The sequence below is a fragment of the Ovis canadensis genome, chromosome 14 (genome assembly GCF_042477335.2).
Source record: "Ovis canadensis isolate MfBH-ARS-UI-01 breed Bighorn chromosome 14, ARS-UI_OviCan_v2, whole genome shotgun sequence".
NCBI classification, from domain to species: domain Eukaryota; kingdom Metazoa; phylum Chordata; class Mammalia; order Artiodactyla; family Bovidae; genus Ovis; species Ovis canadensis.
Window position 1 is genome coordinate 74,043,159 of NC_091258.1, and position 24,634 is coordinate 74,067,792.

Genomic DNA, 24,634 nt, shown 5'->3' on the forward strand with positions numbered 1-24,634 from the left:
TAAGCTCTGGGAAAACCTCAGATATGACATGAAACAGACACAGCATCTGAAGAGGGTCAGTTTAACCTTCTGAAGCTGTGTCACGCCCCAGTCACCAGAACTCTCAGATGAAAGACATCAGGGCCTCCCAAGGGGCACACAGGGAAAATGAAGATACCCAAGGGCAGCTCTGGAAGGAAGTTATCCTCACCCACAGACAGCAGGTTTCTGTAGGTCTCCAGCATCACGTCCCTGTACAAGGCCCTCTGAGCAGGGTCCAGGAATTCCCACTCCTCCTGAGTGAATTCGATGGCCACATCCTCAGAGGTCACTTGTTCCTGAAATGAAACCACATGTTACCAAAAGGGCCATGAAAAGTTCTCATTTTCATGCAAAAGAGAAGGGTAGTAAGGGGTAAGGATTTATGAGATCCTCCAATTAATATGGATTTTTCATCACTGTTCAAAATCCATGAAATATATAAAGATAAAACTCAACACTGTTTTGGCTATACAGAAGTGTCAGATATTATGTTCTACCCAGTGAGTGCAATTCATTATCTAGATGAGGTACAGCATGAGCGGTGTCGTCAGAGAAGACGTAGTCCACGGCACTCTTAACGGAAAGGTCAAAATTTTCAGGTATGATGTTGACAACAGCAGCAAGGACCAAAAGTGTCTGAGGGCTTCCTGTTGCTCTAAATTACTGTAGTATTACTCTAAACATTAAATAAGTACTTTACAGGAAAGAACCTGTCATCAATATAATAGCTCATTAAAGAAATATCTGTTCCCACCTTAGAGAAGAAAACCTGGGTCACAGACACTCTGAGAAACTTGACTCAGACCAAGAAGGTAAGAAACGTTACATGAAGCACCTGAACTCAGAAGCTTGGGCTCAGCAACTGAAGCTTAAGCATCTAACAGTGAAGTAATACAGAGAACATTGCAAGTCCTTTGACAGAGGGCTCCTAAAGAAAACTTGAAAGAAGTCCAAGGTGAGCCTCCTCCCTGCCCCTCTGTCTTCTCTGCAGGGGGAGCAGCTCTCGGGCCTCAGGCCTTCATCCCTTGAAAATGGACACCTGTGACAAATTAGTCTCTACCCACTCCCTGATTGGGAGAACCTCCCTCCTGTTGAGTGATCATTGTCCGCAGTGGTGAAGGACTGGAGACACTGACCAATGAGAGCCACAGCAGCTTGGCAGACCCAGGTCCCCAGACCATCTCACTTATTCCTAGCCACAGCTTCCAAACCAGTGCCATTTCAAAGGACTCTGACACAGCAGCCAAGTTCCCTGGAGCTGGAGCTGCCACAAAAGGGGTGGCTGGCTCCAGGGCTGGAAGTGGGACTGTGTTTGGGAGCTTCATCACTGTTATGCTAGGAACCCTCCTCTGAAACAGTAGCTCTTCTACGCCATGGGCTTGGCCCTCTCAAAGGCCATGGGGCTCTTTTGCCTGATGGTGGTCTAGCTCATCTTCTTCACGAATATGAAGGAGCTGTTTCCACCTCCCATAGTTCTTTCTCCTGTGTCTGCCCTGTATGTTCCCTTTCCTGGAACTCTGCAGGCAGCCTGGGGAAAGTGGTGAGCTCAGGGTTTGACAGAAGGAAACAAATAAATATTGTATTAATATGAAAAAAACACAAAGTCCAAGGTGAATAATGTGGAATGGCATGAAAGGTCACTATAGATGTGGATACAGAAACACAACTGTTAGTAATTTACTACTTAAAACACTAACAGGATTGTTCAGAAAATTCCAAGGCCACAAATTACACTGATAACATAATTTCAACTGAAAAAAAATGTGATATGTAGTTTGAAAATCATGATGTCTTCTATTGCACATGCATGCATGCTTATCTATAAAAAAAATTAACTGAAATGAGAGGATTCATCTTTTGGAAGATTTTTTGGACAATTTTATATCATCCTTTTATTCACATGTATTTCAGCATCTTTCAGATGATAAAAATGTATCCTCTGTACTCAGCTGAGTTTGTCAACAGGATTCTATACTACGCTACCAAAAGAAAACTGGTAAAAACATTAAAAAAAAAAGAATATTTGAACTCAATTCATAATAAAATTACCATATACAAAAATACTAATACAATTTTATCCATTTAAATTTACATAGGAAGGCATTAACAGAAGCCAAACACTTTCTTTGTTTTTTTCCATTAATAAAACAGTGATTTGAAATTAGAAGAGTCCATTAGATTATGACCAAAAAAAAATTATCACAATAACAAAGTAAAAAAACTTCTTGGCAAAAAAGAATATGGAAAAAAATATAGTTATTAAGCAAGACTATCTCAAAAAACATCATGATGAGACGGAAACATTCAATACATTCCTTCTGAAATTACAGTGGCACGAAAGGAGCTGTCCAGGGTGCCTGTCTTTCACCACCACAGGATGTGCATGAGCAGGGCCCACTAGAAAAAGTAACAGGAGAAAAAACCCAGGGCAAGAGACACAGAGTTTGTCAGAGACTTGAGACAGGTAGTATCCACAAACCTAAAGACACGGAAAGGTGAAAAGTGAAAGGATGGAAAAAGACAGTCCATCCTAAAGAGAGCAGGGGAGACTGTTATATCAGACAAAATAAACTGAAGAAAAAAAAAGTGCAATGAGATAAATATTTTATAATGATAAAACGGTCAATTTACTAAAAAGCTGTAACAAGTAAAAATATATATACATCTAACATTAAATATCTCAGAAAAAATGAAGCAAACATTGAACAGCCATGTACAGATCACACAACCCAACAAAAGCATAAAACACATGCATCTCAAGGACTCATAAAACATTCTCTTTGAGAGACCACATATTAGGCCAAAATTAACCATTTAAAGAGACTGATACCATAAAAGTATCTTCCCTAACAACAACGAAATAAACACAAGACAGAAAATTCCTTACATGTGGACATTAAACAACTCACTCTTACACCACAAATGGGTCTAAGAAAAAAATCTATGGAAATTTTTAAATATATGGATGAAAATGAAAAGACAACATTACAAAATTTATAACACAGAGAGAAGACTGTACTAAAAGGAAACTCTGAACTGTTAAATGCTTACAGTAAAAAAGAGAAAAGATCTGAAATCTGAAATCTATTTTTAGACCTCTACGAAGCAGAAAACAGAAAACAAACTAAACTCAAGGTCAGCAGAAGGAAACATGTAAATAAGATTAAACCAGAGCTAAAATAGAAAGTAGAAAAATATAAAAATCAACAAACCAAGAGTTGTTGTTTTGAAAAAACTGTAAAGGAAAACCCCTACCTAGACTAAGGAAAAGAGAAAAAAGATTCAAATAACTAAAAAGAGATATAAAACAGGAGTGATTACAACTGAGGTCAAAGAAAGTTTCTAAAGATAAGGAAGTACTATGACCAATAATGCCTATAAGTGACAGTATATAGGAGATAATGGCAAAGTCTCAGAAACATACAAACTATTTTACTTATTAAGAAATAAAAAAATTGAGAAGTAGTGAAAGTGAAAGTGATAGCCACTCAGTCGTCGTGTCTGATTCTTTGTGACCTCATGGACAGCCCACAAGGCTCCTCTGTCCATGGAATTTCTCCAGACAAGAAGACTGGACTAGATAGCCATTCCCTTCTCCAGGGAATCTTCCGAACCAGGGATAGAACCTGGGTCTTCTGCACTACAGGCAGATTTTTTATGATTTGAGCCACCAGGGAAGCCCATTATAACTAGAGAGATTTAAAAAGTAGTCAGAAACCTCTAAGAAAAATACAGGACCAAATTCTACCAAATATTTACAAAAGAATTACCATTAATCTTGCTAATTCTATGGAGCAAGCATGATTCTAATAGTTTGCTGATTTCCCAAAGACACAAGAAAGGAAACTAGAAACCAATACCCCTGATGAATACTGATGCAAAATTAAAATACTTGCAAACCCACTTCAACACATATGAAAAAGATCTGGAGAAACAGACACAGAGAACAGATGGAGGGGGAAGGGGAGGAAGGAGAGGGCGAGATGTATGGAGAGAGTAACATGGAAACTTACATTGCCATATGTAAAGTAGAGGGCCAATGCGAATTTGCTGAATGACTCAGGGAACTCAAACAGGGGCTCTCTAACAACCTACAGGGGTGGGATAGGGAGGAAGATGGGAGGGAGGGGACATATGTATACCTATGGCTATTTCATGTTGGTATTTGGCAGAAAACAACAAGTTCTGTAAAGCAATAATCCTTCAATTAAAATAAATAAATAAAAAGATCTGACACCATGACCAAGTGGATTTTATTCATGTAAGGCAAGGAGAAGTCAACATACAAAAATCAATTAATATGACACACTACATTAACAGATTAAAGGGGAGGGAAAAAAAAACCAAACAGGATCATCTTGATGCAGAAAAAAAACATTCAACAAAAATCTGACAATCTTTCAAGATGGAACACTCAACAAACTACAAACAATAAATTATACCAACATCAACATAATAAATGCCATTATGAAAAGAGCACAGCAATGGGGAAAGAATGAAAGCTTTTCCTCTGAGGTCAAGAAGAAGGCAAGGACGCACACGCTGCACTACAGTTCAACAAAGCACTGAAACCCTTAGAGCAATTAGATGAGAAAAAGAAATCAAAGGTCCCCAAATTGAAAAAGAAGTAAATGTATACTCTTTCCCACATGACAAAGTTTCATCAGTGAAAATCATAAAAATATAAAAGAAACATGCTATATCAAAAAAGATTCTTTAATAACCACACAAAGGGTCAATCAACCAATTAACTCATTATCAAAACTGCCATGACAATCTTTGTAGAAGCAGAATAAAAAATGGTGAAAGTCACAGAACTATTCAAAGAGCAAACAGCGAAACTCTTGAAGAAGGAAGATGGAGGTCTTTCTATTTCAACACCTATTCCAAGGTAAACAAGGTGATGCGGTACTGGTATAAAAACAGACAAAGAAACCAACTGAACAGAACACAGTACTCAGAAATAATTCTTTGTGTATATGTAGGTATATTCACAAGGATGTCAAGATACACAAAAAGGAAAGGACAGGCTCAACTGATCTGATTCCCAGATTTTACCAGCTATTGTGCATACTAACACCTGACTTCCACGTGCAGTTTCTTTACCCTGGTTGGCAGAGAGCAGACAGCACATCCAGATGGGCCCTAAGCAATCCCTGCTGCCCAACAGCACAGAGACCCCATCTCCAACCTGTGGGTGAGAAGCCCTGCCCAGGACAGTGCCCAGGGGAGCCTCCTCACAAGGGCCAGGTCACCGGGTTATGGGGAGACGGGATCTAAGTGGAGATGACAGGCCCTGAGGGAAGGACCCGGGTGAGTGTGCGTGTACAGGAGTCACACAGGACACTCCAGCGTCAGACACGATTAGTGAGTCCAGAGAAGGGCACTTCAGCAAGGACAGACTAAATATGACCTTACCTGAGTAAGAGCCATGCCTCATTTCTTTTCTTTCCTCTTCCTTAACTTCTGGGCTTCCTCAGGCAACACGAGTCTTCAGAGGCCTATCGTGAAAGTTGAAAACATGCTGTTTCATGCTTAGAGTCAACACACCCCTTTCCTGAGCCCCAACCACACACAGAGAAGCCGTCACCATGAGGAACAGACAGTCCCCTGTAGCCACTTTCAGGAGGGACTCAGGATGGTCAACTTCCACAGAGAGACGAACATGGGACTTTCCCACACTTTCCCTCGGATCACACTCCCCTCCTGCTGAGGCCTCATGTACACAGCAGCAGAAGGCACCTCTGCTGACCAGGCAATCTCCTTCAGGTCACACAGCAGGCCCTGATCCATCCCCACCCAGAACAGAGCACCCCCTCCTCAGCCCAGATCTCAGCCCTCAGGACTGGGAGGACTCAGAGTCCTGATGCTCAGTGAGGGATCCAGACTGGAATCAACTGGGGCATCTTAAACATTCTCGAGCTGTGGACTAACACAAACTACCTGAAGGGGAATCTCTGGTACGAGGGTACAAAACATGGGTATGCAAAATGCCTCATGAATGAAACGTAAAGCGTGGACAGAGCACCCCATTCAGAGGAGAAAAGCACCCCAGCCACATCAAGGTGTAACTAACAAAAATGGTATAAACGTACTGTGTACAAAGTGATCATGTGATAGATTCATACACTGAACAATTATTATAGTTGAGTAAGTTACACTTCCACCTATGAGTACACTGTATTATTTCTCTCTAGGCGAGTTTCAAGTATACAGAAACACTACAGGCAGATCCCCAGAACCTACTTATTTTGCAACAGAAAATCTCTACTCTTTGCCTACCAGTCCCCCATTTCCCTTTCCACCCAGCTCCTAGTAACAGCCTTACTACTCGATGGCTCTGTGAGTTTGATAATTCTAGTTTCCACATACAGTATCTGTCCTCCTTTGTTAGGCTTATTTAACTTGGCATGTTCTCTAGGTTCATTCATTCTGGCATAAATGCAGGACTCTTGATTTTTATATTTATATACAGAGAAAAAATAGTTCATGAACATACAGTATATAATAAATATTTCTATACCACACTTTTGTTACCTACTCTTTAGTCAAGAGACATCTGGGCTGTGTCTATACCTTGGCTACTGCAAATCCAGTCACACTCATGGGACTGTGGACATATCTCTGAAAAACTGATCGCTTTTCCTTTGGATATCTGTCAGAAATGGGTTTGACAGACTGTAGGCCTGTTCTATGTTAATTTGTTAAGGAACTTCCATTTCATTTTCCAACACAGCAGTACCATTTATATTACCACCAACAGTGCAGTTAAGATTCCGTGTTTTCTGTACTGTGCCTGTGTGTGTGCTTATTTTGGGAGGGACAGGAGTGGATAACACAGCACCCAGCCTGGCAGCAAGACAGTTGCAGCTGCATCTTCTAGAGGACAAGCCTCCAGGCTGCAGATCACTGTGGCATCGTTGCCCTCTGATTTTTCAGAGCCATCCTCCCCTATGTCACAGGACTTTATGACTCTTCTCGGGTTGGGCCCAGAGATCCCTACCCAGCAGGACCACCTTACAACAAGCATTCTGTGATCTTAACCTTAGTGCTCCTATTTTCCCAGCAGGACTCACACAAACTTACAAACTTTCATGGTGTCCAACAGAGTGTCCACAGAGCCCATAATGAGCCTCTAATGCTCTTATTCAAACACAAAGCATTCCAAGCCCTGAAGCTCATGCATGAGGCAAAATACGAAAGAGGACACCCAAGGATCCACAGACACAAGACACCATAGTTTCATTTACAGTGAGTGATGCAGGTCAAACATTGAAATCTCCAAAGACTGAAAAAGAGGGATAATTCCAATGATGCACATGGCCCACTGAGACCTCAGCATCTTCCAAGGAAATACTCCAGAGTCTCTTCGTATCTTCCCAAATGGACATGAACCTTTCTGCACCGGCAACTCCAAGTACACAATGATACCAAAGTTGATGCAAAAAATGACCTGAGATTTTCCCTGTTACTCTACAGTGCCTGCCTGCTAAAAGAGCCAACAAAAGCCAGGAGTGGAGTGGATGCTGGGGGCACCTGCTAGAAACAGCCCCTCAAGCCCAAGGCTCCCATCCTCCTGCACCCACAGCTGCCTGCAGGCTCAGACCAGGCCACAGTTCTAACAGTGGAAAAGACTTCTCTTGGCTGAATTCCACGTCCTTCATTGCTGCTCACGTGTGGTCACGAGTTGTCAAATCAAACCTGTGCAGGCACATGTCAGCCTCAGCACTTCTGTCCTGGGGAACAGGAGCTCAGGCAGAACCTCAAACCACTCCACGAGGGCTCTCCAACAAACCCGCTTCCTGGTGCTCCAGCCTGAACGGAGACATTCTCTTCCAACAGATCCACACACCCCTGGTCCCTGCAACTACACTTGGGATGGGTGCACGCTCCATTCACTGGGCTCACCTTGATGCCCCCAAGTACTGCCATAACCCTCCTGCAGACCCCTCCAGGCTCCCCCCGCTTTCCCCATCTGTCTACCACTCCTCCCTGATGACTGGACTAAGCAGGACTAAAGCGCACAGGGGTTTCTTGGCACAGGGGGTCACAAGAGGAGTGCCCATGAGCTACCACCCAAAGGACACTGCACATGCAGTATGAAAATCAAGAGACTGGCCCTCCTGCGAAAGTCTGCCACCACCTGGGGATATTATGGAGTCCACGTACAAAGGCACTTGAGATACGGAAGTCTCAAAGCAAGGGTCTCCAGGTCTCACTATCTCCTGTTTTCTCCACCCACACCTACTTGGAAGATATTCTAGCTCTTGGGCTGAGGGTGCAGGGGGTGGGGGCAATGTCTTCCTGCCCCATTAGGTTTTGGATTTCTGCTCATCCTCAGTGCACTGAAATCACAATCACTGACACTGAGCACATGAACTCCTCGATGGCAAAGCTGCTGTCCACGATGGTGACTGGTCCCTGGATGGACAGAGCTTAGATCTGGGGGCTGAAGAGGACTAAACCCAGCAGACTAAACATGTGGACATCTTAGCCCACTGCTTGAGGACACCAGTTCTGTAGGGCTTTTCAGGACTTCCTATATTTCTTGGCTCATCTTTTGAGTAATTAAGTAGTCACATGGAGTAAAGATCAATTACAGCTGAAATGTCCAGAACATGGGAAACATCTTCATCACCTGCCCTGTTCTCTTGGTTTTCCCTGAGGATTATTCAGCCCAACCCATAGTCCTGTCATCTACAGACATTTCCAGTTATCAGGTACTGCAGCCACGCTGGGAAGAAGAGGAACACTATTAGCCCTAAAAAGAGGGGAAGCAGGAAGGACTCAAAATAACCCATGAAGAAAGGCATTAATTTCTGCTGATGGCAACTGACACACAGGCAATAAACCTGGGTAACATGAGAGAGACTATTAGGAGGGGATGGGGAGACCTCCCTGAGCCTAGACTTGAAGAGTGACAAAGGGCCTGAGGCACGGTAACCTGAAGGTGAGAAAAGGAACTACAATGTCAGACAGAAATGGTTTTGGTATTTGGAAAAAGAGAAAAGGTAAATGAGACCAGGACAGGCTGAACCATGAGCAAAGGGTCAGCTCCCAGGATGAGGCTGGAGACACTGACAGGGCCCTAAGCTTGACAGAGGGCTGTGGAGAAACAGCGAGGAGTCAAGCTTTTGACCCAAGAACAAATGAAAGCCAGTGGAGGTCTGAACATCAGGACGTAAAAAAAATCTCCCTTCAGATTTAGCCTTATTCATAGAAGTCATCTAATTCTGAGCCTGTGATCCTGCCTCCATCCTAGTTTTCCTTTTTTTTTTTTTCATTCAGGGAGGACTAGGATCTATTTAAAATTCTCATTACCACCAGACACTCCCTCCAAACCAGAACTGCCACACACAGACACACAGCCAATTTGGCTAGTCATTTCAGGGGTCAGTGTTGCTCACGCTCAAAGATTCCAGTCTAGTCTCTCACCTCCATATTACAAGTGGGCTCCCTCAGGCCCAGAGAGAGGCCGTTTATGAGAAGGTCTGAGCTGAGTGAAGAGAACCGGGTGTTACTGAATAATGAAATGGGAGGCTGAAGGGCAAGAGGGCCAAGTTTGTCCTTAATGCCCATCCCATTTAACATCAGGAACATCTGTCATGTACCTGAGAAAAGGAAACTTTTCTTCCAAGATTGAGTCAAACTGATACCAAGGAGGTAATTCTTTATTATATGATTGCAGTAAAATATTTTAAAAATACAGAATTGAAATGTATATCCACTGGTACAAAAAAACATTGTTTTAAGGGGTCAGCTTGGAAATAGGATCTGAGCAATCTTTTTCTTTATGAAGAGAGAGGCTCTGTTGGAAGGTTCCAGGTCAATCCAGCCCATCCTTCCTCATTTGCACAGAAAAGTCACAAAGGGACCTGAGGGAAACATCTTCATATCACTGCACAGGTCACTTTTTTTCACTGATCATAGAAAATGGAGAAAACAGACCATTAGACTAACTAGTTAAACTAGGTGTTTTTTTTCTTTTTTTGAAAGAATGAAGCATTTTATTTTGTTGGTTTTATCGTGTTAAATGTTCTTTTATTTTCCCATTTCTCAAAGAAATGCCTTTAATTTCACAAGATCTAATGTCATACCTCCATTATTCTCTGGTGAAGAGCTGAGACCAGAAATATCCATTTGTGTGTGCACACATAAACTCATACACACAATTCATGTCTTTGGTAAAACCACAGTTGAAAATATGTCTATTTTATTACACGATGTTCAGAGGGTAACAGGCAGGATGGCCAGCGTCTCCAAATGGAGGAAATAGGCTGCAAGTGTCAGACATTTTTATCTCTTTTAAGCAGCAGGAGGAAACAAACTAGCGATATTTTTTTCCTTCTCTATACAAACTTAAAAGGAGGTTTCTCTTAAAATACTGTGTTGTCATAATGACACCTGGGGTCAGACTCTCAAGACAATCAGGACTGAAGGTGCCCGGGGGGTTCCCACACAAGCTCCTGTCCTAATTACACCCGAGGAACTGGAGTATTAATAACTGTGGGGGGGCCAATCCATCAATTTCCTTTTAGATACTGGGCAACTTACTCCATGTGTACTGAAGCCCCTGGCCCACTTCCTTCCTGATCCGCTTCTGTAATGGGACTGTCTGGACGAGCCAAAGGGTTTTATTTCAGTTATTCTTTATGTTGTAACTGAGATTCTGTGCTATTTTCACACGAGTTTCTGATTGTGCCAGTCTCCTCACCCCTTTTGGGGAGGAATATACTGAACAAGGTCCATGCCTCTGTTTTCATAAATATGGAGTCATCCCGTTCCCTTTAGCTGAACAAAATGTAAATCCTAGAGTATGGGATGATGGAAAATCTGTGGGTCGAGCACAAAATGCTATTCCTGTAGTGGTCAAGGTCAAAGACCCACACTTATTTCCACATAAGGGGCAGTATCCACGGAAACCTCAGGTTAAGGAAGGGTTAAAACCCATCATCGAAAATTTAAAGGAGCAGGGACTATTAGTTCCCTGTAACAGTCCATGCAACACTCCTATTTTGGGTATAAAGAAATCAAAAGGTAATGGAGACTAGTCCAAGATTTACAAATAATAAATGAGGCTGTAGTTCCTTTACACCCCGTGGTGCCTAATCCTTATACTCTATTGTCTGAAATTCCTGAATGAGCCAAATATTTCTCAGTAATTGATTTGAAAGATGCTTTCTATTCTGTGCCTTTGGTGGAGGAAAGTCAATTTCTATTTGCCTTTGAAGACCCTATGCAGCCAGCTTCTCAATTAACCTGGACAGTTTTGCCCCCGGGATTTCGTGACAGTCCTCACTTATTTGGACAAAGTTTGTCACAGGATCTACAAAACTTTAATACCTCCGAAGCGGTGGTGTTACAATATGTAGATGGTATTTTGCTCTATGTTGAGACAGAGGAAGCTTGTTCAGGAGTCTCAGAAGATTTCTTTAACTTTCTGTCAGGCTGTGGTTATAAGGCATCAAGAGAAAAGGCTCAGCTTTGTCAACAATCTGTTAGATATCTGGGCCTAATCATATCAGAAGGGACTAGGGCCATAGGCCGTGAGAAAATTAAACCCACACTAAATCATCCCCTATTTATTGTTGTAGCCACACATTCCGGGAAACAAACTCACTCAGAAGGACAATGCAGATAGTGGAGCGCAGTTTATTACACTGGTGGGCCCAAGGCAGTGTCTCCTCTTAGCCAAGGACCCCAACCAGCATTTGTGAAAATCTTTTATACCCCACGTGTTACGTTTCTGAACCCACCATTACAAATTCCTTGAGACTTACATAAATCAAGGAAAATACAATCCCAATAACTCCATCATTCATGTGCTATGTGCTCAAACAGTCAATTAGCCAATAATCAATAAACCCGAGGTTACACTCCAATAGATACAGAAAAATTTATGGCCTGTCTGGAGGAAGGGGTGATTAGTGTATGTTTTCTCTTAGGCGATGAGTAACCTAGATACGATCTTCAAGGTTCCCCTGTCTCGTGGGGGTTTTATCCTTCTGTTGCTGTTTTCATAGGCACTAAACACAGAGTTCAGCATCTACTGGAAAGGTGGCTGAGCATGATCAGCATGAACAGGCCTAAGATGGAGTCCAGGCCCCTATGAATTCCTTCTTCATTCCCCCCTCTTGATGCTCTTAACTCATATTATGAGCATCATTCATAGGGATATATTGCACCCTGACTCTCTGACCACTAATTTGGGAGGATGACATCAACAAAAGGTTACAAAGTTCATAATACATTGTAAAATTCAGGGTCCACAAAGCAGAACTATCAAGGCAACTATAACAGTGGTAAATATAGTTTTCCACCAATCACCCTTCACCCAAGATAGGACGGAAGTCCAGAAAAGAATGTTTTCATTTGACATTGTTTTTATCTGGTTTTTCATGTCATCCAAAGCAGTTGCTACATTGCCAGATAAGTCAGGAACGTATTCACAACATTCAACTGTAATTATAGCACAGGTCCCTCCTTGAGCAGCTGTATGTCCAAAGCCATTCTATTATGAATTACCGCTTTTCTCATTTGGAGTTGCTCTTCATTTAAGGCTTGGATGGCTTTTGTTCTATCTAGGAGGACCTGTTTTGTAAAATTAGTCAAGGCCTCTACTTTAATCATGATATCTGTTGTCCCTACAGAGGGTAAAAATAAGGCAGCAATATACTCACACCACTGAAACACGGATCTTGTCCACCTAGCATATAAATAAGGTAGATTTACCAGTGGTTGTAGGTTAGGCTTTTGTTACACTGGCATTTATATTAAATGTAACCCCATGACCCGAGTCTATTGACTGTAGGTCTTACACCAAGAGAGCAAGGAGAGGTTATGATTGACAAGAGAGAGGAAAGTCTCTTTTTGCCATCCAAAGAAAGAGCAGAGTGGTTTAAAATCTCCTTGGCAGAACGGTGACACCCACCAAGGAAGTCCATCCATCACTGACAAAGGCATAGCCCTACATACCCAGCAGTTGAAAGTGTTGTGGAAGTCTGCATAGGAATGTGCCCATTAGATGAAAACATTGTCCTGAGTTGAAACAGAGGTTAAATTCAAAATCATGTTGATGAGGCCAAGCAGCAGGAGTTGATTGTGAGGCTTCATCCTAAAGGGGCTCGTCCAGGATCTCATTTCCTTCTTCTTAAAGATGGTCTTAGTCTCTCAAGGATCAGCGAGGTCCCTCTGCGCAGTCCACTCAGCGTTTTTTGGGTCTGTGTAGTATGTTCTCTTCACCCTCGTATGATGGATCCAAGGGACAATACCTGCAACTTTAACTGCAGTAGGGGTAGTTAAAATAACATAAGGGCCCTTTCACCAAGGGGCTAGCAAATCATGTTTCCAATCTTTGACCTATACTTGGTCACCAAGCGTAAACTCATGAATCTGTTCCCCAAGGGGGAAGAGCACCCTTTCTTGTACAAACTTAGTTACCCGATTTATTACCTTATCCAGTTCCATCTGCTAAGAAATCTTATCTCCCCCTTGCCTGAGGCAAATTTGTTGACACCTGTTTTATTATGGGAGGGGACCTCCCATACACAATTTTGTATGGAGAATAGCCTTGGGATTGTGGGGTCATCCTGAGTCTGAACCGTTGGAAGCAAGTCCACCCAAGAGCAGTCAGTCTCTGTGATCCACTTGGAGAGTCTCTTTAATGTCTGGTTGGTTCATTCCACCATCTCAGAACTCTGGGCCTATATGCAGCATGCAGTTTCCATTTGATGTTTAAAGTTTTGCTTACTTGTTGTATGGTTTTTCCAGTGGTCATGTATGGATGTTAAGAGTTGGACTGTGAAGAAAGCTGAGCACCAAAGAATCGATGCTTTTGAACTGTGGTGTTGGAGAAGACTCCTGAGAATCCCCTGGACTGCAAGGAAATCCAACCAGTCCATTCTGAAGGAGATCAGCCCTGGATGTTCTTTGGAAGGAATGATGCTAAAGGTGAAACTCCAATACTTTGGCCACCTCATGCGAAGAGTTGACTCATTGGAAAAGACTCTGATGCTGGGAGAGATTGGGGGCAGGAGGAGAGGGGATGACAGAAGATGAGATGGCTGGACGGCATCACAGACTCGATGGACTTGAGTTTGAGTGAACTCCGGGAGTTGGCGATGGACAGGGAGGCCTGGCATGCTGCGATTCATGGGGTCATAAGGAGTCGGACATGACTGAGTGACTGAACTGAAATGAACTGTCCTAAATCAGCTACAAAAGCCAGGTCATTTTCTGAACCAATGCTGGTAGGAAGTCCAAATATGGGAACTATTTCCCTAAGCAGGCACCAGGCTACTTCTGATGCTCTTTCAGTCCAGGTAGGAAAAGCGTCTACCCATCCCGAGAACGTACATACCAGGACCAGCAGGTAACAGTAGTGTCGGTGAGGTTTCATTTCAGTGAAGTCCGCTCCCAGGTGTTCAAAGGGCAGCATGCCTTTCAGCTGAATACCCGGAGATTTTTGTCTAAATACCCAAGAGGCAGCATTAACCTGTGAGCAGGCAGCATGGCCGAGGTGGGTCGCTTGGTGTGTTTAGCTTACCAGAGTGTGTGCGAGCTTCTCCGGTACCAATAATTTGCCACTTGGCAATTCCCACCATCCCTTTTCAGTCTTGATGGCCCCTTCCACTTTGGCTAATCTGACAGCCGTTGTCCTTGTTTTATCAGGCTGGTGCCATCAGTATATAGGACCCAACTAGGGTCTGAACCTTGTGTCCTTCTTTAAAACAAACCCCAGCAACCTTACCTCCTCCTTGCAGACCTGTGCCTTCTTCTTCGACACCCGGTAACCTGCTTCCTTCAACAGCTGGAGCAGTGCTTTTGTCCCTTCCCAGCATTTTTCCTTGGTCTCGGCGGCCAGCAGCAGGTCTTCCTCATATTGTAGGAGCCAACATTCATACTCTTCTGGATGGAATGAGTTCAGGTCAGAAGCCAAGGCTTCCCCAAAGATGGCTGGGGAGTTCTTAAACCCTTGTGGGGGAGTCCAGATGAGCTGTTGCTTGGTGCCCCCAACTAGATCTTCCCATTCAAAGGCAAAGATGGGCTGTGACGCTGGGGTGAGGCGTATGCAGAAGGCGGCATCCTTGAGATCTACACGAGTATAAACTTTAGTCCTTGGCAGGAGGAGGCTAAGTAAGGTATAGGGGTTTGGAACAGTGGGGTGTAAAGTCACAATAGCCTGGTTGACTAGCCTGAGTCCTGTACAGGCCAACAGTCCTATCCTCCTTCCTTTTTGACTGGATTGGTGTATTCCAAGCTGACTGGCACTCTACTAGAATGCCCGCTTGCTTCAATCTATTGATGTGGGGCAGTATGCCGGCCCAGGCCTCTATCGGTAGCAGGTACTGGCGCTTTCTAACCGGGATGGTGCCTGGTTTGAGTTCTATTATCACTGGGGCTTGATGTTTAGCTAGCCTGGGGGGGAAGTTAGCTCTCTCTCATGCTCTTCCGGCCCACCTGGTTCTTCCTTCAGAGGCTCATGCAACCTCCACTAATCTTCGTGGAGTATTGAAAGAGAGAGCAAATAAGTCATAGTGTCCATCCGGAAGGTGGGTCTCTCCTCAAGGGAGAAAGTCACTTGTGCTCCAAGTTTGGAGAGCAAGTCTCTTCCCAACAGGGGTACTGGGCACTCAGGAATGTAGAGGAATTCAAGAATCACCCCCCCCACCCCGCCCCCGCCATCAGACATTTTCTGGGCTGGCAAAACAATTTAATCCTCTCTTCTCCTGTCACCCCAGTTACAGCGCTAGTCTTTTTGGACAGTGGTGCCACAGGTTTTGTTACTACCAACAGTTCTGCTCCTGTATACACCATGAAGTCAGTGTTTTGGTCCCCCACTTTTAATGTTACCATGGCTTCTCAGGGACCTGATATCTCTGAGCCCTGGCAGCCCTATTTAATTTCCAAGTCAGCAAGCCCACAACTGTGGGAACTTCCTCTTCCTTCCTTGCCTTAGGGCATTCATTCTTCCAGTGGCCAAAAGCTTGGCACCAGGCACACTGGTTTGGCTGTAACAGGGCCCCGGGGCCTCCACTGGGACCGGCTGAAGGACTGTCCTGTCTGTGGGGCAGAGGAAGTTTTCCGGAGGAGCCAAGATAGACTTCCCTAGAGCAGCAGCTAGCACTGTAAATCTCTCGCCTGTTCACTCTCATTCCCTCTGGCTCTCTGGCAGAGCAGTCTCTGCTTAATTCCAAAGTCTCCCTCCCCTTCTTGTCAGTACTCACCAGGAGAGGCGGGTATAGCTTGGGCAGTTCAGCTGGAGCAGGATCCTGGAAGTGTTGGCCAGAGGCTTCTGTCACCGGGTTCGGAACCTGCCGAGATGGCGGCTCTACGACCTCGGGGAGAGCTGGCAGAGGAGCAGTGGCTGCTGCAGGACTTCATCTGGCCCTGGATTGGGCATTAAGGCGGCCTCCAGTCCTGGTGGAGCACTGGGAGGCAGGTCCGCCATTATCCAGTATGGGGGAGGGGTCAGGTCATCCCCGTCCAAATCCTGTAGAATTTCCTTTTCTTATCATCAGTCAATTTTTGTGCCAATAATATTTTTCCCTTTCCCTCCTGGATACAGAACCTTGTCCAAGTAGGAGGGTCTTGAGCTCACCCTAGTTATGAGTCAATATATTGATCCAAGCGCCCCGGCTCTCCTCTGACTCCTGCATGGACTGCTTCCACTATTGGTAAGTTCACGGTGTTCTCTGGTGGCCATCCTACTCCCGTAGGGGGCCATTCGACCTCACAGAGTATGTGGAGGTGGTTAGGCTTCATCTTTACCCCATAGTCTCCTCCTAATCCCTTCTTAAAATTTTTAATCATGCGCTCCAATACAGTCGCCTTAGATTCACTTCCTCCCATCTTGCTTACCTTCTCAGACCTTCTTCTACTTTTCCTTTTCATCTGTCTACGAAGTTCTCAGTACATTATGTACTTCTGATATTTCCACTCAATGACACATAAATTGCAATTCTGCCTCCTTCCTAATTGGGGTGAGAAGAGCCTTACCTGCCACATCCCAGAGGGAGAAGAGGGATCAGTGTGCCTTCACCTGCCGGTCAGCATAGCCAAACCAGAACACCATGTGGTCCAAGACTGTTTCTCCCTTAAAGTCTGTTCTGCCTTTCTGGGCTTGATCAGGTGCGGATGAAAATATAGTTGGGTTAAATATTCCATGTCCCAGGCCATCTCCGGGAAAGCCAATTCATAATCACTTATGTATCCCCTTCCTTCTAGCCTAACAATTGCGAGGGGGTCGAGAATTTCACAGCAGACAGGACATCTCCTGGGGGAGAGCAGAATACGAGCATACAAGGACCAGTTTCCTATCCTAAAAACCCCCTGGCGATCACTGGTAATAATTTTCCCTGAGATAGCATGGACACACCTCCTAAAAGACCTTCACAAATTTCCTTCCTAAACCGAAGTACGCTCGTCGACCTGTGTACCAAGCAATCGCTGCTGCCTGCCTATTCCAGGCCCCTATAGGTCCGTGCCCCTTCTAGTCCCTCCCGGGGGAGTGATCAGGCCCTCCTCCACCCTGGCGGGTGGGTTCCTCCTAACCTGAGCACTCAGTTCCCTTGATCACTACCTGCCAAAGCGAAGAAACCGGGCGCTGAAAGGCTGAATTCTTCCAGAGGGGCAAGGCACCTTCTCCCTTCTAGGAAATTCAAGCCACAAAGCCTCAGGGTAGCCTCAAATGAGACCTGTCTCCTCAAAGTGAGGAGTTTCCCGGCCAATGAACCAAATGTAGCCACGCATTTTGGGAAACAAACTCACTCAGAAGGACAATGCAGATAGTAGAGAGCAGTTTATTACACTGGCGGGTCCAAGAGTGTCTCCTCTTAGCCAAGGACCCCAACCAGCATTTGTGAAAATCTTTTATACCCCATGTGTACGTTTCTGAACCCACCATTACAAATTCCTTGAGACTTACATAAATCAAGGAAAATACAATCCCAATAACCCTATCATTCACGTGCTATTTGCTCATGCGTTCAAACAGTCAAACAATTAGCCAATAATCAATAAAGCTGAGGTTACACTCCGATAGATACAGAAAAATTTATGGCCTGTCTGGAGGAAGGGGTGATTAGTGTATGTTTCCTCTTAGGGGATGAGTAACCTAGGTACAATCTTCAAGGTTCCTCTGTCTGGAGGGGTCTTATCCTTCTGTTGCTGTTTTCATAGGCACTAAACACAGAGTTCATGAACAGTATGAAAAGGCAAATGACAGGATACCAAAAGAGGAACTCCCCAGGTCATTAGGTGCCCAATATGCTACTAGAGATCAGTGGAGAAATAACTCCAGAAAGAATGAAGGGATGGAGCCAAAGAAAAAACAATACACAGTTGTGGATGTGACTGGTGATAGAAGCAAGGTCCGATGCTGTAAAGAGCAATATTGCATAGGAACCTGGAATGTCAGGTCCATGAATCAAGGCAAATTGGAAGTGGTCAAACAAGAGATGGCAAGAGTGAACGTCGACATTCTAGGAATCAGCGAACTAAAACGTACTGGAATGGGTGAATTTAACTCAGATGACCATTATATCTACTACTGCAGGCAGGAATCCCTCAGAAGAAATGGAGTAGCCATCATGGTCAACAAAAGAGTCCGAAATGCACTACCTGGATGCAGTCTCAAAAACAACAGAATGATCTCTGTTCGTCTCCAAGGCAAACCATTCAATATCACAGTTATCCAAGTCTATGCCCCAACCAGCAACGCTGAAGAAGCTGAAGTTGAATGGTTTTATGAAGACCTGCAAGACCTTTTAGAACTAACACCCAAAACGATGTCCTTTTCATTATAGGGGACTGGAATGCAAAAGTAGGAAGTCAAGAAACACCTGGAGTAACAGGCAAATTTGGCCTTGGAATGTGGAATGAAGCAGGGCAAAAACTAATAGAGTTTTGCCAAGAAAATGCACTGGTCATAGCAAACACCCTCTTCCAACAATGCAAGAGAAGACTCTACACATGGACATCACCAGATGGTCAACACCGAAATCAGATTGATTATATTCTTTGCAGCCAAAGATGGAGAAGCTCATACAGTCAACAAAAGCAAGACCAGGAGCTGACTGTGGCTCAGATCATGAACTCCTTATTACCAAATTCAGACTGAAATTGAAGAAAGTAGGGAAAACCGCTAGAACATTCAGGTATGACCTAAATCAAATTCCTTATGATTATAGAGTGGAAGTGAGAAATAGATTTAAGGGCCTAGATCTGATAGATAGAGTGCCTGATGAACTATGGAATGAGGTTCGTGACATTGTACAGGAGCCAGGGATCAACACCATCCCCATGGAAAAGAAATGCAGAAAAGCAAAATGGCTGTCTGGGGAGGCCTTACAAATAGCTGTGAAAAGAAGAGAGGCAAAAAGCAAAGGAGAAAAGGAAAGATATAAGCATCTGAATGCAGAGTTCCAGAGAATACCAAGAAGAGATAAGAAAGACTTCTTCAGCGATCAATGCAAAGAAATAGAGGAAAACAACAGAATGGGAATGACTAGAGATCTCTTCAAGAAAATTAGAGATACCAAGGGAATATTTCAGGCAGAGATGGGCTCGATAAAAGACAGAAATGGTCTGGACCTAACAGAAGCAGAAGATATTAAGAAGAGGTGGCAAGAATACACGGAAGAACTGTACAAAAAAGATCTTCATGACCAAGATAATCATGATGATGTGATGACTCATCTAGAGCCATACATCCTGGAATGTGAAATCAAGTGGGCCTTAGAAAGCATCACTACGAACAAAGCTAGTGGAGGTGATGGCATTCCAGTGGAGCTATTTCAAATCCTGAAAGATGATGCTGTGAAAGTGCTGCACTCAATATGCCAGCAAGTTTGGAAAACTCAGTAGTGGCCACAGGACTGGAAAAGGTCAGTTTTCATTCCAATCTCAAACAAAGGCAATGCCAAAGAATGCTCAAACTACCACACAATTGCACTCATCTCACATGCTAGTAAAGTAATGCTCAAAATTCTCCAAGCCACGCTTCAGCAATACGTGAACCGTGAACTCCCTGATGTTCAAGCTGGTTTTAGAAAAGGCAGAGGAACCAGAGATCAAATTGCCAACATCCGCTGGATCATGGAAAAAGCAAGAGAGTTCCAGAAGAACATCTATTTCTGCTTTACTGACTATGCCAAAGCCTTTGACTGTGTGGATCACAAGAAACTGTGGAAAACTCTGAAAGAGATGGGAATACCAGACCACCTGACCTGCCTCTTGAGAAACCTGTATGCAAGCCATGAAGCAACAGTTAGAACTGGACATGGAACAACAGACTGGTTCCAAATAGGAAAAGGAGTACATCAAGGCTGTATATTGTCACCCTGTTTATTTAACTTATATGCAGAGTACATCATGAGAAACGCTGGACTGAAAGAAACACAAGATGGAATCAAGATTGCCAGGAGAAATATCAATAACCTCAGATATGCAGATGACACCACCCTTATGGCAGAAAGTGAAGAGGAACTAAAAAGCCTCTTGATGAAAGTGAAAGAGGAAAGCGAAAAAGTTGGCTTAAAGCTCAACATTCAGAAAACGAAGGTCACTGCATCCGGTCCCATCACTTCATGAGAAATAGACAGGGAAACAGTGGAAATAGTGTCAGACTTTATTTTTTGGACTCCAAATTCACTGCTGATGGTGACTGCAGGCATGAAATTAAAAGACACTTACTCCTTGGAAGAAAAGTTATGACCAACCTAGACAGCATATTCAAAAGCAGAGACATTACTTTGCCAACAAAGATCCATCTAGTCAAGGCCATGGTTTTTCCTGTGGTCATGTATGGATGTGAGAGTTGGACTGTGAAGAAGGCTGAGCGCTGAAGAATTGATGCTTTTGAACTGTGATGTTGGAGAAGACTCTTGAGAGTCCCTTGGAGACAAGGAGATCCAACCAGTCCATTTTGAAGGAGATCAGCCTTGGGACTTCTTTGGAAAGAATGATGCTAAAGCTGAAACTCCAGTACTCTGGCCACCTCATGCAAAGAGTTGACTCATTGGAAAAGACTCTGATGCTGGGAGGGATTGGGGGCAGGAGGAGAAGCGGACAACAGAGGATGAGATGGCTGGATGGACGTGAGTTTCAGTGAACTCCAGGAGATGGTGATGGACAGGGAGGCCTGGCGCGCTGCGATTCATGGGGTTGCAAAGAGTCAGACACGACTGAGTGACTGAACTGAACTGAAACACAGAGTTCAGAGTCCACTGGAAAGTTGGCCAAGCATGATCAGCATGAACAGGCCTAAGATGGAGTCCAGGCCCTATGAATTCCTTCTTCACTATGACTTTAAGACAACTGAGAAGATTTCTAGGAATCACAGGCTACTGTCATACTTGGATTCCGAGTTATGGGGAACTTGCCCGGCCTTTATATAAACGTATAGCTTAAACTAAGCAGGCCCAAACAGACAAACTGGTTTGGTCTTCAGATACTCAAAAGGCTTTTACGGTTCTTCAGACTGCCCTCCTGCAAGCTCCCGCTTTGAGCTTGCCCAAAGGGTCAGGATTTAATCTGTTTGTCACTGAAAGAAAAGGTATGGCCTTGGGAATTTTGACAGAAGCCCGAGGGCCTCACCAGCAACCTATTGCTTATCTAAGTAGAAAACTAGATGTAACTTGATGTGGGTGGCCCCACTGCCTAAGAGTAATTGGGACAGCAGCTTTATTAGCACCTGAAGCTTTAAAAATAATTAATCAATGAAATCTTACTGTCCTGACTTCTCATGATGTGAGTGGAATCTTAAATTCTAAGGTTAATATTTGGATGACAGACAGTAGGCTTCTTAAATATCAGTCATTGTTGTTAGAAGGACCAGTAACTAAGCTTAAAGTGTGTGGACATTTAAATCCTGCCACTTTCCTTCCTGAGAAGCAAAATGAAACACCTGATCACAACTGTTCCCAATTTCTAACTTTAACCTATGCAGCTTGGGAGGATCTAAAGGATACCCCATTAGACAATCCTGATATAGAAATATTTACAGATGGCAGTTCTTTTGTTCGGGATGAAAAGCATAAAGCAGGTTACACCTGTGGTGACTGCTGAACACGTTTCAGAAACAAGATCTCTCCCCCAGGGAACCCATGCTCAGTTAGTGGAGCTTGTAGCTCTGACCCGAGCTCTAGAGTTAAGTAAAGGGCAGCGAGTAAATATCTACATGGATTCTAAGTATGTTTATTTGATTTTACATGCTCATGATGCAATATGGAAAGAAAGACAGTGTAAAACAGCAACAGGAGAACCTATGAAGCATTTCAGAGAGATTAAGAAACTTTTAACTGCTATATATTGTGTAGCTGTCATGCATTGCAAAGGGCACAGCAAGGATGAGAGTAAAGCAGCTGAAGGTAATCAGCTGGCTGACTGTCAAGCCAGAAAAGCGGCACTTTATGAAACCCCTTCACTGCAGACACCCTTGATCTGGACAGGTCCTGTTGAACAGGAAAAACCACAATATACTGAGGAAGAATTAGAAAGATATGAGAAAAGACGAGCAAAGATTGCAGATAAATGATGGTTACAGTCTGAGGATGGAAGATTAATAATTCCTGAAGATGCTCAAGGAAAATTCTTAAGGGTTTACACCAGAGTTTTCATTTGGGTGCACAGAGTACTTACCAAATGGCTTCTCATTTGTTTGAAGGTAAAAATGTAATGAAAACTTTAAAGAACATTATCAAAAGGTGTGAGGTTTGTCAGAAAAATTACCCAAAGACTGAGAAGCTAGCATTATCTGCGTTACAACAAAGTGGAAAGTATCCTGGAGAGGGCTGGGAAATTGATTTTACTCATATGCCAAAAGCTAATTTGGTATTCTTGCTTACAAGTTTGGGTACTTTTACGGGATGGATTGAGGCTTTTCCCTGTCGTAGTAAGCAGGCTAAGTAGGTTATAAAGATTTTAATCCATGAAATTATCCCCAGGTTTGGGCTGCCACAGAGCCTTCAGAGTGACAATGGCTCCACATTTAAAGCTGCTGTAACTCAGGGGGTATCTAAAGCTCTAGAAATAGAGTATCACTTACACTGTTCCTGGACACCCCAATCCTCAGGAAAGGTTGAAAAAGCTAACGACATTATCAAAAGACATCTGCGCAAATTAACTCAAGAAACACAGGACAATTGGATTAAAGTCCTACCCATAGCTTTAACGATAGGCTCGAACTGCCCCATAAAGGAGAGACTGTTCCCCTTTGAATGTAGTTATGGAAGGCCTTTCTTACGCAGACATACGCAGACATTGTTATAGACCCTGAAGCTTTGGAATTAACTAGTTATGTAACTCTTTCTCAGCTTTTCAACAGGTATTAACAGAACTCCAAGAGATGACTCCTAACCCAGTCTCTGAGTCAAGCAAGCCTCTATTTGAGCCAGGAACCGAGGTCCTCATAAAAACACTGAGATCTGGGGGCCCATCCCTCGAGCCCCTCTGGGAAGGCCCTTACCAGGTTATTCTTTCTTCTTCCACAGCTCTCAAAGTGCCAGGAATTGATTCGTGGGTACATCACACTTGAGTTAAGAGGTGGCACCCTGACCAGAACTAAGGGACTTCATTTTATGTCTTTATTTTCTATGCTCTGACTTTGTACTTTTCAGATGGGCCTGATAATCTATGTGAGCCTACTTCTGCTGACTCCAAAAATCCTGAGTGTGCCGTTTGATCCTCAAGACAATGCCTTCCTGTCCTGGGCTCACTCCTACGCTGCATTCCACAATTGGTCTAACTGCTGGATCTGCGGAGTGCTCCCCTCTTCATCAGTGAAAGGATTCCTGTGGTGGACATCTCCACTTCAAGAAAAAGACTTTCTCCAAGTCTGTGAATACTTTTGACAACAATCATATGTGACGCCTCTTCATTTGACGACATCTACCAACCCTACAATGGACTGGTGCAACACTTTGTTCTTTAACTATGGACATAACATGACTTTTAATTCTGATTATACATTGTCTCAGTTTAATGACTATTTTGCTACACATAAGGCAAATAGGTCTGGATCTAATGGTTTTTTACCTGATGTTTACCAAATATGGAATGAGGTTACATGGCTAACTCCTGAAAAAGGATGTCTAGTATCTACTGCCCCTATATGCTGGGAACAAACAGAGCCATTCCCAAAATTTAGCCAACAACTTAATTACAATGATTAGAAACAACTGGGATTTTTGCCTCAGGAAGTATGCAACGTAATCATTCCCGTGTTTTTCAACCCTGATTCAGGTACTCCCTGTCTGGCCAGGCACTGACTGGGACTGGATATCTCAGTCAGCTGGCTTGCTCCAAACAGGACCTATTGAATATGTGGCTCTTACCTAAGGGCATGGCTTCCCCTTGGTTGGATAGGGAGATGCACCCTGGGTCTAGCCTTTACTCACGGCTTTATATTTTCAGAGCTCCCAAGAAAGCCTGCTAATTTACCCCACCTTAAAACTCGGTGGGCAAGGTCTGTATTTCACTGGTATGATTATTTAGCTGCAATGTTTGTTCCCTCTTTGGGAACTACATATGTTATGCTACGAGTGGATCTTTGACAAATTTTACTCAACAGGCACTACAAGATTCTCAAAAAGCTATTTCAGCTCTTAATGCT

General features: G+C 43.7%; 1 protein-coding gene and 1 pseudogene across 45 annotated transcripts in view; one reads left to right on the plus strand and one right to left on the minus strand.

The window, feature by feature from the left end:
* LOC138419220 (zinc finger protein 665-like) overlaps positions 1-24,634 on the minus strand; it is a 127,776-nt gene that overhangs the window by 19,697 nt on the left and 83,445 nt on the right. For 13 of the 45 annotated variants that reach the window (XM_069551754.1, XM_069551753.1, XM_069551747.1 and 10 more), the window contains 2 exons: positions 5,440-5,522; positions 191-317 (listed from right to left, as the gene is read on the minus strand). In XM_069551754.1, coding sequence (XP_069407855.1) covers positions 191-317; positions 5,440-5,454 — 142 coding nt within the window. In that variant the 5' untranslated portion in view covers positions 5,455-5,522. Of the gene's footprint in view, positions 1-190; positions 318-5,439; positions 5,523-11,657; positions 13,305-14,770; positions 15,115-16,247; positions 16,514-17,019; positions 17,297-24,634 lie in introns of those variants that run through there. The other 32 variants (XM_069551752.1, XM_069551745.1, XM_069551716.1 and 29 more) reach the window with 13 other exon arrangements.
* Positions 1,160-1,448, plus strand: LOC138418527 (uncharacterized; annotated as a pseudogene).